This window comes from Symphalangus syndactylus, chromosome 19 (genome assembly GCF_028878055.3).
Source record: "Symphalangus syndactylus isolate Jambi chromosome 19, NHGRI_mSymSyn1-v2.1_pri, whole genome shotgun sequence".
Classification (NCBI taxonomy): Eukaryota; Metazoa; Chordata; class Mammalia; order Primates; family Hylobatidae; genus Symphalangus; species Symphalangus syndactylus.
This window is the reverse complement of record NC_072434.2, coordinates 55,664,222-55,682,209: the sequence shown is the minus strand read 5'-3', so window position 1 is coordinate 55,682,209 and position 17,988 is coordinate 55,664,222. Positions and strand designations below refer to the sequence as shown.

Sequence of the window (17,988 nt, the reverse complement as noted above, 5' to 3'; positions counted from 1 at the left end):
TAAATGACTGAGCTAGAATTTTCACCTAGTGGGTTAGCTTTGGAGTATGTGCCCATAACAATTATGTTATAGTGAGGAGAACAAAAGGTATATGTTTTAAGACTAGGGTGAGTGGTTAGGGTTCTGGAAAGGACAGCCATGGTGGGCAGTTTAGGAGCTTGCCCTGTTCCAGTTCGACCCAATCCTCTCTTGCAGGACCATGGCCAGATCATAGCATAAGGGCTATCCCTATAACAAGGGCAGGAGGAAGGAGGCGACTGTGGAAACAGCAACATAGAAACTGCCAAAGGGACAAGGCTATAAGGTTTTAAAATATAAGAAAGTGGGGTGGCGGCTGGGCATGGTGGCTCATGCCTGTAATCCCAGCACTTTGGGAGGCTGAGGCAGGCGGATCACTTGAGGTCAGGAGTTTGAGACCAGCCTGGCCAACATGGAGAAATTCTGTCTCTACTAAAAACAAAAAAATTAGCTGGGCATCGTGGCACACGTCTGTAATCCCAGCTACTCCAGAGACTGAGGCAGGAGAATCACTTGAACCTGGGAAGCAGAGATTGCAGTGAGCCGAGATCACACCACTGCATTCCAGCCTGGGTGAAACAGCGAGACTCCATCTCAAAAAAATAAAAAAAGAAAAAGAAAGAAAGTGGGGTGGGGAACCCTGAGTATTGGGCTGACAGCATGTAATGGTGAGAAAAAGGATAATTCTAGAGATAAGGACAGCAATACTGCCAACCTGGTGGAAACATAATAATATGCTGACGGAACTTCTATGATAGGCAGGAAGATGGGAGGTGGAGAAGAGAGAAAGTGTTGTAAAAAGTGAGAGTGAATGTCACCTTAATAGGAGACCTTTCTTTCAGCATAAGTAGAGAAGCAAGGGATTTATCCTTCACAATCAGACTCTATTTCCCTCTCCTTAGCATCTCAACCTCAATGTTCTTATCCATACAATGGAGAAAATAATAGTTGTCATCTTAATTAAACTGGATAAATTTAGTTGAGAATCTGAATCAGCTGGGGGAAATTTGTAAATCTCCTTTTACGTATAAATAGATGCAAGCCTTACGAAAGCAGATCTATCGAATTGGGGCTAAGGAAGTTGTGTTTTTAAAAGTGTCACGAATGATTGTTAAGCAATGAAGTCTTTGGAATCCCTGAAGTAGATACAGCTTGCCAAGCACTAAGCACACCTGCTGGCCCCTAGTAAGTGCTCAGCAAATGTTAGTTTCTCGCCTCCTTTCTAAGTCACTGCAAAAACAAGTTTTGTATCCTTTGGGTTGTGACTGTCACCAATATATATTTTCTTATTCCCCATGATCATTTATTTAGCTCTTGCTCCTTTTTTTTTTTACACTAGACTTTGTTCATTATTCTTCTGCATCCACTAATAATGACAGTTAAGGAGAAAGAAAGAACCTCAACATGATGATTTATCCAGAAAAGCTGAATTACTGTACCAAGAGAGAATGAGTGCCAGCATCAACGGATATTTATGGGGAAACTGTATATTACAGCTCTGCTCGTTAGAGATGCTGTAGTTAAGGTTCTGTGAATGTTAATGATCTGTATTAGAGGAATAATGACAGACTCTCAGCAGCAGCAGCAGTTAGCAGATACCCCTGAATCACATTTTCTCACCATGTAACAGATCTCCAAGTAATCTGATTTACGTCTACCAAAGGAGGAAGCATGCATCAGGGAACCTGCATCTTGGAAGGAGTACTATTGTTGCTTCAGCACAGGTAGCATTATGGACAAAGAGTTTCAGGGACAAGAAAGATAGAAGCTTCTTGCCTTCTGTTTGAAATCTCACATGTTCTGGTCTCAGAGGCAGTTTGGCCCAGCAGGAAGAGCAGTCACCAGCTTTGGGTAGGATGACCCTAAATTATGGTTTGCCTAACACAGCTGATATTTATGCCTATTTTCCTGACATAATTGTTAATAGCAAACCCTTTTTCACTTTCAAGAGTGCCCCAGTTTGGATGATAAACTAGGTCACCTGGTTGTAGGGTCAAAGAGAGGTAGATTAGATTCTTAGTTATGCCTCTTCTAGCTGTTCTACCTTATTTAACTCCTCTAATCTTCAATATCCTTTACGGTAGAGAAGAGACCTAATCCCAACAATAGTTTGGGAGAATAACGAAATAGCATATTAAGTGCCTAGCACAGTCCATCGCTTGGTGAGGTTTCAATATTTGGTAGTTACAATTGCTTGTTATCCCTGTCTGTTAAGGATTGGATGTTTGGGTCCCTCCCAAAATTCATATGTTAAAGCCCTAACCTCTAGTGTGATAGTATTTGGAGATGGGCCCTTTAGGAGGTAATTAGGGCTAGATTAGGTTAAAAGGGTGGTACCTCATAATACAATTAGTGGCCTTATAAGAAGGGGAAGAGATCTCTCTTCCTCTCTCTGTTCCCACCCCCTCACTACCAGATCCACATTCTGAGGAAGGGCCACATGAGGACATAGTGAGAAGTTGATGGTCTACAACCCCAGGAGAGACCTCTCACCAGGAATGGAGTCAGCTAGCACCTTGATCTTGGACTTCACAGGCTCCACAACTCGAGAAAATAATTTTCTGCTGTTTAAACCACCTAGTCTGTGGTATTTTGTTATGGCAGCCCAAGTGGATTAAGACAGGGCCCCATAGCTATGGTGCAGCCCCTGCAGGTTCAGCCCCATCCCAGGCTCTCAAGTTACACTTGATCTTGTTGACACTATTGCTTGAGCATGGAGAACTGCAGGCCCTCCAGCCCCATGCTCTATACACCAGTCTTCCTTCCTCCGGTAGACTAAAACCATCTTCGTTACTGGGGCAGGTCTTGCTCATCCTTATATCTCTTAAAGCACTTGGTATAGTCCTTTGTCTACATAATAGTTCATAATAATAACTCTGGCTGACATTTATTGATTGAGCAGTTACTATATGCTAGGTGCTGTTATAAATATCTTACGTGCATTACTTTATTCAATTCTTAAAAGAACTCTATGAGGTAGTTACCACGGTCATTATCCTCATTTTACAGATGAATGCACTGAGGCACAAAGAAGTTTAAATAACCCACCCAATGTCCAATCACTGGTAAGGAATAAAAATTTCAAGCCCAAATAGTCAGGCTGCAAAGCTCATACTCTTAACTGTAATACCATGTTCCCTATCAATTAACCAGTCCATACTCTATATCAAAGACAAAAGTAATTACATCTCTTCTTATTTAATCCACATAATAACCCAGGGAAGTAGCTCTTTCCATCTTGTTAACTTGTCACTAAAAATCCAAAGGATAAAGCAATCTTGCCTAGAATCACACAGCTAAGAAGCAGAGGCTCCAACTAACTTCAAATTTCATGTTCTTTCTGTAGTTTTATAGCCTCCCAAAGAGCGGGCTCCCAATTTGTGTTCATGAATTACAGAATAACGAAGTCTTAGATGGGAAATAACCTGAAAAATGTCCTCATTTGTCCTCTTCACTTCTCCTACCCATGTAATAACGAGTGGATTATTCTGGACAGTAGTTTTCATACTACCCTCTCTGGATCTCTTCCCTTCTAGAACTTTCTATCTTTCAGAGTTAGTAGGTGGGGGGGGCTTCAAGGTGAATAGGTTTTGAGGCTCCAACTTAGCTTCAACTATATCTTCTCTTTCATCTGTTTATATAGCAGGATACCAGGCATGTTTCATTTGAATAATTTTGGGAAAAGTTTGAAGGCTACTCTTCTAGGGGACCAGTGGCCTGCATTGTAGCAGAGAGATGGGGTGATTACTGTTATTCAGACATGCTTTCTTTACAACACACAACTGAGCAAACAAGACAGCAGGCAACTGCATATGTGACCACTTATCCCTTTCCCGATTTGCATTTGTGGAAAACAAGTTTCAGATTTAACAGCGAGTCTTTTACAACTCTGCTTGACTCCATTAATGACAGCTCAGTTTTTCAACATTGCGAGAAAAAGAGCCAGATATCATTCAGAGTGATAACGTGACAACCCAAATGTGAGTCCTGGACTGAGAACAGAATGGAAGATGAAAGGAATTAATGCTGTCTTTGGCTAGAACCTGAAGATAGCAGGTGGAAAGGCTGATGTACAAACAGTCTTAGAAGTTAGAGACATACTTTGGTAGGCCAAGGCAGGCGGATAACGAGATCAGGAGATCGAGACCATCCTGGCTAACATGGTGAAAGCCTGTCTCTACTAAAAATACAAAAAAAATTAGCCAGGCGTGGTGGTGGGTGCCTGTAGTCCCAGCTATTCAGGAGGCTGAGGCAGGAGAATGGCATGAACCCGGGAGGCGGAGGTTGCAGTGAGCAGAGATCGTGCCACTGCACTCCAGCCTGGGTGACAGAGCAAGACTCTGTCTCAAAAAAAAAAAAAAAAAAAGAAATTAGAGACGTAAATTCCCATGCATGTAACTGACAGAGCCTACAGGGAGGAGACAGGGTGCTTGGTCCCTGTCTTCTGGTTACCTGACCTTCCAAAGCATGTCACCTCAGAGCTAGCTCTGGCTCCCTGTTTGTCTGATCCCAGTCATACACTCAAACTCATCTCGCTCTTTCATCTGCAATGCCTGCCCCTAGGCTACACCCACAGCAGCCCTCGCATGCCTCCCTTTAACCTCTTTGCCCTCAGACCCATTCTTGCCCTTCCTCTAGTTTGTGCTGTAACACAAGAGGCTGATTACCATAAACTGCATTGCCTGGGCTCCTTTGCCAACACACTTCCACTTTGATTTGGTCAACAAGGAGGCAGTAGTTGGAATTTGAATAGTGGGTAGAAGGAAGAAGCAGTGAGTTCTCTCCCAGCTCTCTTCTGGCAGTATTTGTGGCAGTGGTTGAGTTTCCTGCATGGGTTTAGCTTCTACCAGGCAGCCCCTCTCTCTATGCTCTGGGCCCCCACTGGACAGCTCTCTCTCTGGTCCCAGTGCCTGCTGGCTCTGCTAACACTGTCTCCTCCGTCCTTCTATCCCTAAGGACAGTAGCCACTTCTGATTATTACTAATCTGGGTGGCCCTGCTGTCCCTCGTTTGGTTTTTCCGCTCTTCTAACACTAACTAGTTCCTCATATTAGATCCCCTCTATTAAACTACCTGGTATGGGATCGGTTTTTCTGACTCTATCCTGAATGGATACACTTAGATAATTCCATTAGCTTCTTAATGGTCTCCCGACCTGCCAAGCCACCTGCCACAAGCCACCAGAGATATACCGAGAAAAGCAAAACTGATGTTGTCATTCTACCACCTGAAAGCATCAGTGACTTCCTAGCAGCTCCTAGATACTCAGCACCACATTTCAGACCCTTTGCTCATTGGGGACTTCCCTTGGCATCCTCATCTCCTGCTCCCATGGAGGCACCCTATGGTCCTGCCACCTCAGACTTAGTCATCAGCCCCTGCGATATGACAGGCTCTTCTACATTGCCATGCTTTTAAACATTCAGTTCCTTCTTCCTGAATACTGTTCCACCCTTTCTCCAGAGACAAACTCCCAGCATCTTTTAAGATTCTATTCAAGCTATATACCCTGGGTGAAGACCTCATTAAACTCCTTCAGGCAAAGTTTACTGCTCCCACACTATGCTCTCATAGCATCTTGTACACAGCCTCTCACACCCTTGATTATATGAATCACAATTATTTTTATAGGTCTATTTCCTTGAGACCATGACAATTCTTAAGCAGCCTATCTTTATATCCCTAGTGAAGAGGATGTTGTCTGGTAAGGCACGGGTTTTTAGTCAACGTTTGCCCAACGGAGGAATAAATGAAGAAATAGAAATTGTAAGGGAACTCAAATAAAATAAGGGTTTCTAGCAACTGGAGCTCTGGGATTACAAAAGTAATGAAGGTCTGTCATTGTAGGTATGTGAGATCAAGCCCAATATTCAGCAATGTTCATCCACACCTATCAAAAATATTCTTGAGGGATTCTTGCATTGGAGGAGACGCGAAACCAAATAACCTCTTTTTAATGTTGCTGTTAACTCCAAGACTCCAGAAATTCAGGATTCTATCTCAGGACAATGTTTGTTAAGTATGGCTAAAAGAAAACTCATCTAAGAAACATCAAAAGGGACAACCTTATATTTCATTTGTGGGAATATGCAGATTCAAATTCCCTTCCCTCACTTCAGTACAACCTCCTCTTGTGTGACATCTATGTTAACTGCATTGTAATAATTATAATTTTTCTACAATGTGGTGCTTAATGAGGAAGTGAAATTGACAAACGTTCAGACAAGATTTAATCCAATTAACCAACATCTTGATCCAGATTTCAAACTAAAGGAAAAACCAACTGCTCAACTGTGAATGAAAATTTATTTGCCATAAAAGATGGGAGTTGTGGGGCGGAAGTAGGGAACAGTTGTCCAGAGAATTCTTGCAATTCTTCACATTAATGGATTGAAGCTTCCGACATGTGCAGTAGGGAAAATGAATTAAATCTAAGGTAAGGAAAGTCAACCAAATACTGATTGCCGGGGGATAGGGTGTTTGCAGGATGGGATGCCGGGTGGCAAAATGAGAGTCTTTCTAAGCTTGAGAGGTGAGTGGCTTTCATTAGATTTGTTATCTGGGGTTCCCAAACATCTCTTCAACATCCAGTATGAAGAAAGCAGTGTGCCAGACAGAGTGAAGTTTCAGGGATGACTTAGACATGGGCATGCCTGCTTGGAACTCAGTCTAAAGAAGGAGAGAGATGTTCACAGCTAGCTGGGGAGTGCTGGGCCTCACAAGGTGCTCATTATAAAAACTCTAGAAACAGCAAATAATGGAAGATGAACATGAGGCTGAGTATTAATTCCAACTAAGCTAAGGGTGAGGAGATGGAGGGCTGTACATTTCCTTTCATCATAAAGGCAGTAGGTTTTAGTAGAAATTGTTTGCGCCCCTGACTCAGAACAACCTGGGGTTCAAATTCTGGCTCTGCCAAGTACTAGAGCTTTGTGATTGTGGGTGAGGTTTATGACCTCTTTAAACACCAATTTCTTTACATGTAAATCACGTCTACCTGCTAGGGTTGTGATTACTGGAAAAAAAAAAAAAAAGGTGAATCAAGAGCTGGGGCTGTCCACGGCAGACAGCAGATGCTCAATAAAGTCTAGCTACTTTTTCTACAGCAAAATCAACCTTAGATTCTTAGTACATATGGTTAGTGGCTTGGCACTACACAACAAAGAAAGAAACTGAGTCAAAGCCTGGGATGTCATATCTGATCATCAGAATTTTTATCATTTTCTCCCAGGATATCTCCTTTTCAGGGCACACCAGATAGTTCTGTAGCCCTGATTTCAAGCTCTCAAGAAAGAAACTAAGGAGAAACAGATTTTCTAGGCACATACTCTGTGTCCGATGCTTGTTCAGTGAGGCAACTGGATTACAATACTTGAGAAAGTTCTTTGCATCCAAAGCACTAAGTTCAGAAAGCAACACCATAACTCACTTGTGTGCATTTCAGAGTGAGCTACTTTAATGTCAAGTTATTAACGGTGAAGACAGGAATGGGGCCACTGGGGTATCTGACATGGTAGCTGAGACACTGGGAGCAAGATATTGAGATAAACACTGGCCTATATAATGAACATGGTGACAAATGGAATGGGAGAGTAGATGAATAATTCTAACATCCACTAGGGCAGTCGCCTTCATGACATAGGAGTCCCTTATAGAACCATTGAGCCATTGTTTGAATACTCTTAGGGGCAGGGAGCTCACTACTCGATGAGGTTCTCCTTTCCCCTGAAAATAAGCTCAGATTATCTGAAATGTTTTTCTTATATTTAGCCCGATGTTCACTCTCTTATTATACTACTGTGCTCTTCCCCTTAATTGTGAAACAGCCTGTAAAATAACTGGAGGCAACTAACACATATCATCCCTAGGTCTTCTCTTCCTCAGGGTTTTATAAAAGCACCTTCCCATCTTCTTTGCAGAAACTGCTTTCACACATATTACCTGTGAGTCTCACGGGGCCCTGAGATGTCAGTAGTGGATGGCCACTATTCCCATTTTGCAGATAAGGAAAATGAACCTCAGAAAGTTGAAGTGATCAACAAAGATCATACCTAAAGTGAAGAAAGAATCTTGGAGGGGTCTGATCATTCCTTTCAATTTTGGAATCCATGTTTCATCAAAAGGAAAATTTTTTAAAAAACAGAGACAGGGTCTTGCTTTGTCACCCAGGCTGGAGTGCAATTGTGCAATCATAGCTGACTGCAGCCTCAAACTCCTAGGCTCAAGTGATCATCCTGCCTCAGGCCCCCGAGTAGCTAGGACTACAGGCATGTATTACCATGTCCGGCTAATTGTTTTATTTTTTGTAGAGATGGGGTATTGCTACGTTGCCCAGGTTGGTCTTGAACTCCTGGCCCCAAGAGATCCTCCCAGCTCCACCTCCACCTCCCAAAACGCTGGGATTATATGTGTGAGCCACCAAGCCTGGCTGTCATTAAAAGGAAATTAATGTCAAATCCAACTGATCAATTCGAAAATCTCTGTCTTTCCTGTTTACTACTATGCCAACCATCTAAGAAACTCTCTCTCTCTCTCTATATATATATATATATATTTTTTTTTTTTTTTTTTTTTTTTTGAGACGGAGTCTCACTCTATCGCCCAGGCTGGAGTGCAGTGGCATGATCTCGGCTCACTGAAACCTCCGCCTCCTGGGTTCAAGCAATTCTTCTGCCTCAGACTCCTGAGTAGCTGGGGCTACAGAAGTGTGCCACCACACCTGGCTAATTTTTGTAGAGACAGGGTTTCGCCATGTTGGCCAGGCTGGTCTTGAATTCCTGACCTCAGGTGATCCACCCACCGTGGCCTCCCGAAGTGTTGGGATTACAGGCATAAGCCACTGCGCCCGGCCTAAGAAAGTCTTTTGAAGGCCAAAAAAATTTCTGCTAGAATTCACTGACTGGTTATTACTGATAATTAGAAAGTCTTTTATGCCTAATACAACTATATAAAAGGCTTTGAAACTGAAAAATTACAAGGAGAAGGATAAAATATCTTTTTCAGCCATAAGAATATTACATGGGGGAATGAAGAGAGGGGAAAAGAAAAGCGCTAAGTATTTCTCACATGAAAATGACATAAGTTACACTAAGGTTAAGGTCTGTGTCATTGAAACAGTTGTCTGTGAAGGTTAACTTCCACCAAGTTCAGTGTTATAAGATGTGACAGAGTCTGAAATAGGCACTTGAGTGGCCCTGTGAATGCAATGCTCTACTCGCAGTCCCACTGTGGGACTTGAATCATGTTCAATGGCTAACAGGGTGCAAAAAGCACTAAATAATGAATGCAGTAATGGGATGCTTAGCAGACACCTTCCTCTCCACTCAGGAATGTGCTTTTTTTTTTTTTTTTTTGAGATGGAGTCTCACTCTGTCACCCAGGCTGGAGTGCAGTGGCGCGATCTCGGCTCGCTGTAAGCTTTGCCTCCCGGGTTCATGCCATTCTCCCGCCTCAGCCTCCCGAGTAGCTGGGACTACAGGTGCCCGCCACCATGCCTGGCTAATTTTTTTGTATTTTTAGTAGAGACGGGGTTTCACTGTGTTAGCCAGGATGGTCTCAATCTCCTGACCTCATGATCCGCCCACCTTGGCCTCCCAAAGGGCTGGGATTACAGGCGTGAGCCACGGCGCCCGGCCAGGAATGTGCATTTTTAACAGTCACAAAAAAGTCAGGATATCTGCCTAAAGAACATGTCCAGCATTATCAGCCTGAAGAAACAAAGACTACGTGTATTTCCCAGCTCCTTGAGATGGAAATTGGTGATAAATTAATCAGCTCTCAGCACTGCTGAGTAGAGGAAGTATGGACTCGGCAGTCTCAGTGATCTGCCCAGAAGGTACTTCCATTTCTCCTTTGCTTATTCAAATCTTACTCATCTTTCAAGGCTTTGCTCAATTTCTTCCCTCCTTTCTGAAACCTCCGTGTCTCTCCAGCCAGTTAGCGTTTCCTCTCAGCAAGCATTTATGCTGTTGGATTTCAGACACCCTGACATAAAAATGTACCTATGTGTTTACAGTCACAAGAGAAGTTAGCCCCTTTGCCAAGCTTCCAGCTGCCTTGACCAGAAAAGTAGATGAAATGTATACTTCCAGGAGTGGGTAGGATTAATCCTTATATTGGCTCAGAATTCCTAGGAAAGGGTGCAGGAGAGAAGCATAGCATGACCTTGAGAACAAATCTGCTAGAAAGACAGAGACATCACACGTCCAAATTAAAATACACAACGAAAAGCATCCAAATGTGTTATTTGAGAAAGAAGTCCAAGAAAGGGATGATAACCACAGCTGAGCATCCTGGATCAATAGGTCAAGAAGGGTTAAAACTAGGGCAAGAATGAGTAAACGAGAAAGAGGAAAGTAAAGAGATGGAACCAGCTTTCCATCTATACCTGGGCCCTAGCTCATCAAAACAAAACTGTGCACCCATCAGTTGATGCACTGAGGTGAAGGAGAGCAATAAGAAACAGAAAATTCTAACTTCTGCCCTAAGACTCTGGAATGCTCTGTAACTTCAAATTTGCCATGTTACTGATTTATCTCTGTTGATTGAAGAGTGATGATGAGCTGCTGACTGAGGCTCTAAGACAGAGGTTGAGGGATCCTGTTGGCTTTAAGTCCCACAAAAATTTATTCATGCATACATTTTTTTTTTTTTTCTGGGGAGAGGGTCCACCATCAATATCTCAAAGAGATTGGAAATCTCAAGAAGGCCTACCTTAGAAACAGTCTAGATAGAAGTGAATCCTGCCCTCTAGGATCTTACAGAGAAGTAGGGGAAAGAAACCGAATAATAGCTCACAGTGATTAAATTCTCATTGCACTGAGCTCATTCACATACTTTAGCTCATTTAGTCTTTACACATTTAGTCTTTACACAAAAACTCTAAGGCAGGCACTAACATTAATTCCATTTTACAGATGAGGGCATGGAGAGTGGAGAGACTAACTTAAGTACTCAAATTCACAAAGCTAGAAAATAGTAAAGCTGGGAGTCAAATCCAAGTTGTTCTGATACCAAAGCCCATATTTTGAACCATTAGAAAATACTGCTCCACGATAACCACAATAAAATGTGGTTAAGGCCAGGTGGAGTGGCTCATGCCTATAATCCCAGTGCTTCGAGAGACCAAGGTGGGAGGATTGCCTCAGGCCAGGAATTCAAGACCACAGTAGGTAACATAGCAAGTCCTCATCTTTAAAAACAAAAAAAACAAAACAAAACAAAAAATTTGCCAGGCATGGTGGTACATGCCTGTAGTCCTAGCTACTGGGTAAGCTGAGGCAGGAGGATCATTTGAGCACAGGAGTTTAAGGATACAGTTATGAGTTATGACTGCAACACTGCACTTCAGCCTGGGTGACAAAGTAAGAGCCTGTCTCAAAAAAAAAAAAAAAAAAAAGAAAAGAAAAGAAAACAAATTTCAAAGTTGTGGTTAGAAGTTCAGCAGAAGTGGGCTGGGCATGGTGGCTCACACCTGTAATCCCAGCACTTTGGGAGGGTGAGGCAGGTGGATCACCTGAGGTCAGGAGTTTGAGACCAGACTGGCCAACATGGTGAAACCCATCTCTACTAAAAATACTAAAATTAGCCAGGTGTAGTGGTGCACGCCTGCAATCCCAGTTACTTGGGAGGCTGAGGTGGGAGAATCTCTTGAACCCGGGAAGCGGAGGCTGTAATGAATCAAGATCATGCCACTGCACTTCAGCGTGGGCAACAGAGCGAGACTCTGTCTCAAAGGAAAAAAAAATAGTTCGGCCGAAATACATTCGAAAAAGCAATTTCCCTACGGACTCAAGGAAAGCTGAAGACAGAAAATAACATTTTAACTGGATCTTGAATGTTGAACGAAGAAAAAGTTCAGCAAGAGTATTGGAGTAGAAGAAAGGGATGAACAGAGGCTTATGGTGAGAGAAAGGAGGGGCTCCTGAGGTTCTGAGGTCACTAAGGCTGTTCTGAGTGAAAAGATTCAAGGGATGAGAGTCATGAAATTGGGAGGCCAGGTTACTAAATGGGCTGTCCACTGGAATGATGACTCTCCCCAGATAATGGCCAAAAGTAGAGAAGGCAACAAAAAACAAAATAATGGGGTCACAGAAGAAAGTGTATTTTATATTTCAACAGTTGATTATCATTAATTCACTTCAGTAGTGATTTCATATACAGACCGAGGATAGTGCATAAAACCCCTCTTTTGCCTGTCTCTCTTATATATTATATTGTTATATAAAATTTTAATTTTTAAAAAGAAAGTCTGTAGCTAAATATAGTTTGAGAAATGGACTATGTAACTACCATCTCTAATTGCATATTATCTAAGACAAGGCAAGGGATATAACTGATACGCTCTTAAAATCCAAAAATTTTAGTGGTTTTCAGACAAGTATCTGGCAAATTCACGGGGCCCAAATCCTTTCTCCAGCCTTCTGTGACATGCAAATAGTTACAGGGGTTTTGGCGTAGAAGGACTACACTGATTTTTTTTTTTTTTTTTTTTTTTTTTTTGAGACAGAGTCTCATTCTGTTGCCCAGGCTGGAGTGCAGTGGCACAATCTCAGCTCACTGCAAGCTTTGCCTCCCAGGTTCACACTATTCTCCTGCCTCAGCCTCCCGAGTAGCTGGGACTACAGGTGCCCGCCACCACACCCGGATAATTTTTTTGTATTTGTTAGTAGAGACGGGGTTTCACCATGTTAGCCAGGATGGTCTCGATCTCCTGACCTCCTGATCTGCCCGCCTTGGCCTCCCAAAGTGCTGGGATTACAGGCGTGAGCCACTGCGCCCGGCCTACTGATTCTTAATTCTATCAGATTGTGTCCCTAATATTTTATAAGTTACAGGCCCCTCTTCAGAAAAATTAAAGGGTTTTAATGACTTTAAACACTTTCCACAGGGCCCCAGAAGGAAAAATCCAACCCTGGGTAGGATGAAAAAACAAAAATCAAAAATAACCCTGCCAAGGAAGCAAGATGTTTTGGCTTTGCCTGATGCTGAGTTCCTGATGTAGGAGGGGGAGTGAATGCAGGTGCGTGAGTGTGTGGGTTTGTGTTTAGAAGGCCACCTGTCTGCTTGGTGATCCAAACTATAAAGAAAAAACAACACATATTTATGGAGGCTGCAGGTGGAACAGGGCAAGAATGGTTAAACACAAGTGGAAGAAGGGCCAGGCAAGAGGGCTTCTTTGAGAAGCAACACTGTCTTAGTTTGACATGGTGTCTTTGGCCCCAGAAGGAAAAAGAACTTAATGGACAATAGATGAGCTTTGAGTCTACAGGCATTTATTTGTTCATTCATTCCACACACAGGGATTCATTTGTTCAATTATTTTTATTCATTCATTTACCACTTGAGCAGCTGCTCTGTGTCGATGCTTACTGTAATCAGGACATGAATATGCTATGATTCCTGTCCTCAATGGACTTGCAAAGCAAGGAGGTATGGAGTAAAAGTGACAACTCCTGGTGAGTAGTTCAGTGCAACAAAACATTTAGTGTCTATTAATTGCTAATGTACACTGAGTGATCACTGCTATTAATCTAAACTCTCAGAACTCAGTGAATTTGGTTTTCACATCACCATTACATAGCTGAGAAGACCAAAGACTGAATAGAGCAAAGGGCTCGCTCAAGGTCACATAGCCAGTAATGAAGCCAGGATTCAAACCCCGGTATCTCTCACAGCTTAGGTTACTACCACAGTCCTCAGTGGGAACTATATTTCAGGCACTATGCTAGGTGCTGAAATTGCAAAGCCGCGTGAGATGTGATCTCTGCCAAGGTTTTTGAGGAACTCAAAGTCCAATGGTTCACATGAATATGTTAAGAGAAAATGACAATCCATTAGGATCATTGCAAAGAGAAGTATTAGAGGTAGCCCAGAGAGACTGAATACTCTACTTGGGGTAAGGAAGGCTTTCCAGAGAGGGTGTGCAACCCCCTAGAATAGTTGCCAATCCCTGGCTTAGTGAGGAGAGTTTGCTAGAGCACTGCCTGAAATAGCAACATGTGGATATGTTCTCATGTTATCTAACTCACATCTTCTGTTAAGGGTTTTGCATAAGTGTCTCCTTTAATCCTCCAAACAAAGCAAAGGTAGTATGATTTTCTTTTGGTAGATAATAACATAGAGGATCAGAGATGCACAAAGCTGCTCAGGGACTCTCAGGAAGTGGCTGTGGTAAGAACTACACCCAGATCTCACTCTGAAGACCAGGCTCTGTGCAGACCTAAACCTGAGAAAAATGAAACCAGGTGGAACCTAGAGGAACAGGCCACTGGGCAGTTTCTCTTCTTATGGGAAATTTGTGGAAGTCTCACGACTTTCTGGAAGCTGCTTAACATACACTAATTGAGTTATCGCTTGTATTTGTCTTTCTGGCTAAGGGAAAGGTGGTGAAGGAGCAAACAGTGAGAGGCAAGGATTTTCAGAGTATAGAGGTACTCTAGGGAGTGTGCATTCATCAGAGAGGCAGGTCTACTAGGGGAAGCCTGGAAGGCAGGAAGATCTCAGAGCAGGGAGGGGTGTGTGGTATTCGGTATTACCTCCGAGAGGCTTAGGCAAGTGGGATCAACTTTCCAATACATAAACTACTCTGTCCTCTAATTATGTTCAATCATCTTTTGTGGTAGATAAGAACACTGGTCTCTGAGGCAAGGAAATGTATCCAAAGTCTCATAGGTAGGAAGAGGAGCTCAGATTCCAACTGCAGCCACCTGTCTCTATACAATAGCCTGAGGTTTTTACTTCTTACCTCTCTTAGGCTTTTGAAAATGTTGAAAATAGCTCATGGAAAAGTCATCATTACCATCAGTTGGTTCTAGGACTCTGAGAAAATAGCGGGTTGGGAGCCACTGCATGCCATTCAGGCAGCCCAGATATTTTGCAAGCAAAATTTCTAGTGCATTTCCTAAATGATTATTTTGGAGTCAGAAATACAGTGACTTACTTAATTCTACCAGGGATTTTCATAAATGCCTTCTACAGATAGAGTCATTCATATGTATTTTATTTTATTTTATTTTATTTTATTTTATTTTATTTTATTTTATTTGAGATGGAGTTTGGCTCTCTCAACCAGGCTAGAGTGCAGTGGCGCGATCTCGGCTCACTGCAACCTCCGCCTCCCGGGTTCAAGCAATTTTCCTGCTTCAGCCTCCCGGGTAGCTGGGATTACAGGCACGCCTCACCATGCTCGGCTAATGTTTTGTATTTTTAGTAGAGATGGGGTTTCACCATGCCGGCCAGGCTGGTCTCGAACTCCTGACCTCATGATCTGCTCGCCTCTGCCTCCCAAAGTACTGGAATTACAGACAGGCCTGAGCCACCGCCCCTGGCCTTCATATATTTATTAAATGTTCCTAAAGCAGCCGTGTTGCACCTGGCTTTCACATACCAGGCCATGGGCTTGCATCTGGTAATACAAGGACCCCAGGACATTCAAGGAAGTAATAGGGAAGAAGTGCTATTAGCAGAGGAATGATAGCACAAAGGCAGGAGTGATCTGCTGTTGCTGTTCAGAGCGAAAGTCCAGAAGGTCCCCCTGAGAACACAAAGCTTGAAGTAAAGTTGGAACGCTGGGGGAAGGCTGCAGAGAGAGTGGGGAGGGGTAAAACAAACAAACACAAAAAGATTTCAGTAGGGCTGGACCAGAAGGAGGGAGATAGACACATAAGCTGGAGAGGGGACCTTCAGGCAGCCTGCCTGTGTATCTCAGGCAAAGGAGTTTGGATTTTTTTTTTTTTTTCTGGAGCTGTTAAGCATGGAGATGATGTGGCCAGAATCATTAATAAATTCACAAAAACCAAGGCAGCAAATGGAGCATGTTTCCTTACATAGCTAAACCTGTTAAGGGCAAGTGTGGCAATTCAGGCACAAATTGAATTGTAGAGAATGGTGTCATGGGGGCTGGACCAATTGAAACACGAAGAGCAGACCAATGTCTCAGTGACAAGGGGGCCTGATGAGGTGCAAAGGCCTCAGGGAGAAAAACTGCTGTTTCCCTGAGTAGTACAACACAGAATAGGGTCCCTAGACTTGGGTTTTTGAAAATGGGCCTGCATCTGGATATGCTTTTTCATTAAAACTAACACACATAGGTTTCAGAAGCCATATTTAGGTGGGGGGGGGGGGGTGGTTTCAAGATCCTGGAAGAGTGGGTTATAGAAATGGACATTGATCAGAAAGAAGTTTCACTAAACGAAAAGGGAGAAGGGGGCAGGCAAGGATGAGAATCTACCAGAAAGACTCCCAACTTGGAGAACACAGAATCTCAGGTTTGGAAGGGACATCCAGAGCTCTCCTGTCCATCTCCCTATGCAGTGTGTGAATTGCTCTGGTAATCTTTCTGACACGTAGTCTGCAAGTCTTGTTTGCATAGCTCCAAGAATGGTGAGCTCACTCTCTGAGGTGCCAGCTGGTCTACCTCTGAGCAGCTCTGACTGTGGGAAGGTCAGCCTCACTTTGAGCTGGAATTGACTTTCTTATAGTGCCACCCACTGGTCTCAGTTCCAGGATTTGGCTGACACAGAACAAGATAATCCCTTTTCCATACAGTGGCCTTTGGAGTCCCATTTCATATCTATGGATTCTTTTATCCAGGCCAAACATTTCTGTGTCCTCCAGCTGCTCCTCATGGGATGGAGTTTCACATCCCCTTGTTAATCTTATCGTGAAACATGCAGGTGTGCCTTTATGTCTCTCACAGTGTGGGCTCCAGAACAGACAACAGTGTTCCAGGTAGAACGATTTTAGCCTCACACCAGCTGTCCGGGAGAGAGCTGACATTGTTGAGGGTCTACCTGACTTTAAAGCACCTTCTCTGTCCACACATTGTTGAGATGAATGAGGTCAATACTGACTGAACACGCTAGTTCCTTGGCTGTGGCAAAGTCACATGTGCCTCCTGCTCAAGAGCCTTCACTGACTCCCCAGAGCTGCCTGAATTATGTATAGAAGTTGCCTTCTGCATGCCCGTTGGAGGTCCTAAATATGAGTTCTGGGTACTTCAATGGTTTGGAGCAGTACCACACAGCTGGGAATTTTTGGTTCTGTCCCAGATTCCCAGGAGTCCCACCAGCACATGGGGTCCAGATCCACTGGAGCTTGTTGTCCTTAATGTGGTATGCCTCTTGGGTTCTCCACATCCCACTGCACATGACCTTTTCCAAAATTTTCACCCACTGGCTGAACTTTTGTATACCCCAAAGGCCCTGGCCAGCCCTTCTCCTGCTGTCCCTTTGAAACTTCTCAACCACTTTCAGATCAGATGGGCAGCTCTCTTTCCACAACAGAAACACTATCCTCTACTTGAGCAGGTCACTGAGCTCCTCTGAGCTTCACTACTATCAGCTCTGCCTCTTACTCAGGTTATTCTGAGGATGGAGTGAGAAAATGGATATTAGATACACAATACTATTGATACCATAATACTGTAATGTGTTAGAAGAATTACTTCTTCTAAACTATGGTTAGAGACTTTTGCCCTAGAATGCCTATGACCTTGAGGCCCTTCAACAGAGTAGTTCGCATGATTCAACTCACTCCCACTCGTGGGACCAGACCTTCATCCAGATTGGCACCCTTTCCTCAGTGCTACCATTTCTGTCTCATGTCTCCTTCCTCTGGCCCACTGAAGATTCCCCAGCATGCAGTCCCCAGCAGAAACATGTGGGGCCACGACACTCAATCCAGGAGAAGGGTTTCGTTCCACAGGCTGAAGACAGCCTCAGTGTAAATCCAGGTCGCGGAAACCTGGCAGTAGAGAGGAGATGTACTTACACTTACAGGTTGACTTTTTGGCACATCATAAACACCTTCCTTCTTTTGGCTGGTGGGAACCTATGGAAAAATTAAATTCAGCATGGTCAAAACACTCTGGTACTCCAATTTCAAAGAACAAAGCAACCAGACTTCAACTGCAAGCTGGCTAAGGGTACCTGAGAATGGCCCCCAGGACAAGCCCATGGGAACCTGCTCT

General features: G+C 43.4%; 1 protein-coding gene across 9 annotated transcripts in view; it reads right to left on the bottom strand.

Moving 5' to 3' along the window:
* The window catches only part of DAB1 (DAB adaptor protein 1), a 1,047,542-nt gene that overhangs the window by 49,928 nt on the left and 979,626 nt on the right, over nucleotides 1-17,988 (bottom strand). For all 9 annotated transcript variants that reach the window (XM_063613881.1, XM_063613879.1, XM_063613880.1 and 6 more), the window contains one exon: nucleotides 17,790-17,849. In XM_063613881.1, coding sequence (XP_063469951.1) covers nucleotides 17,790-17,849 — 60 coding nt within the window. The remainder of the gene's footprint in view (nucleotides 1-17,789; nucleotides 17,850-17,988) is intronic.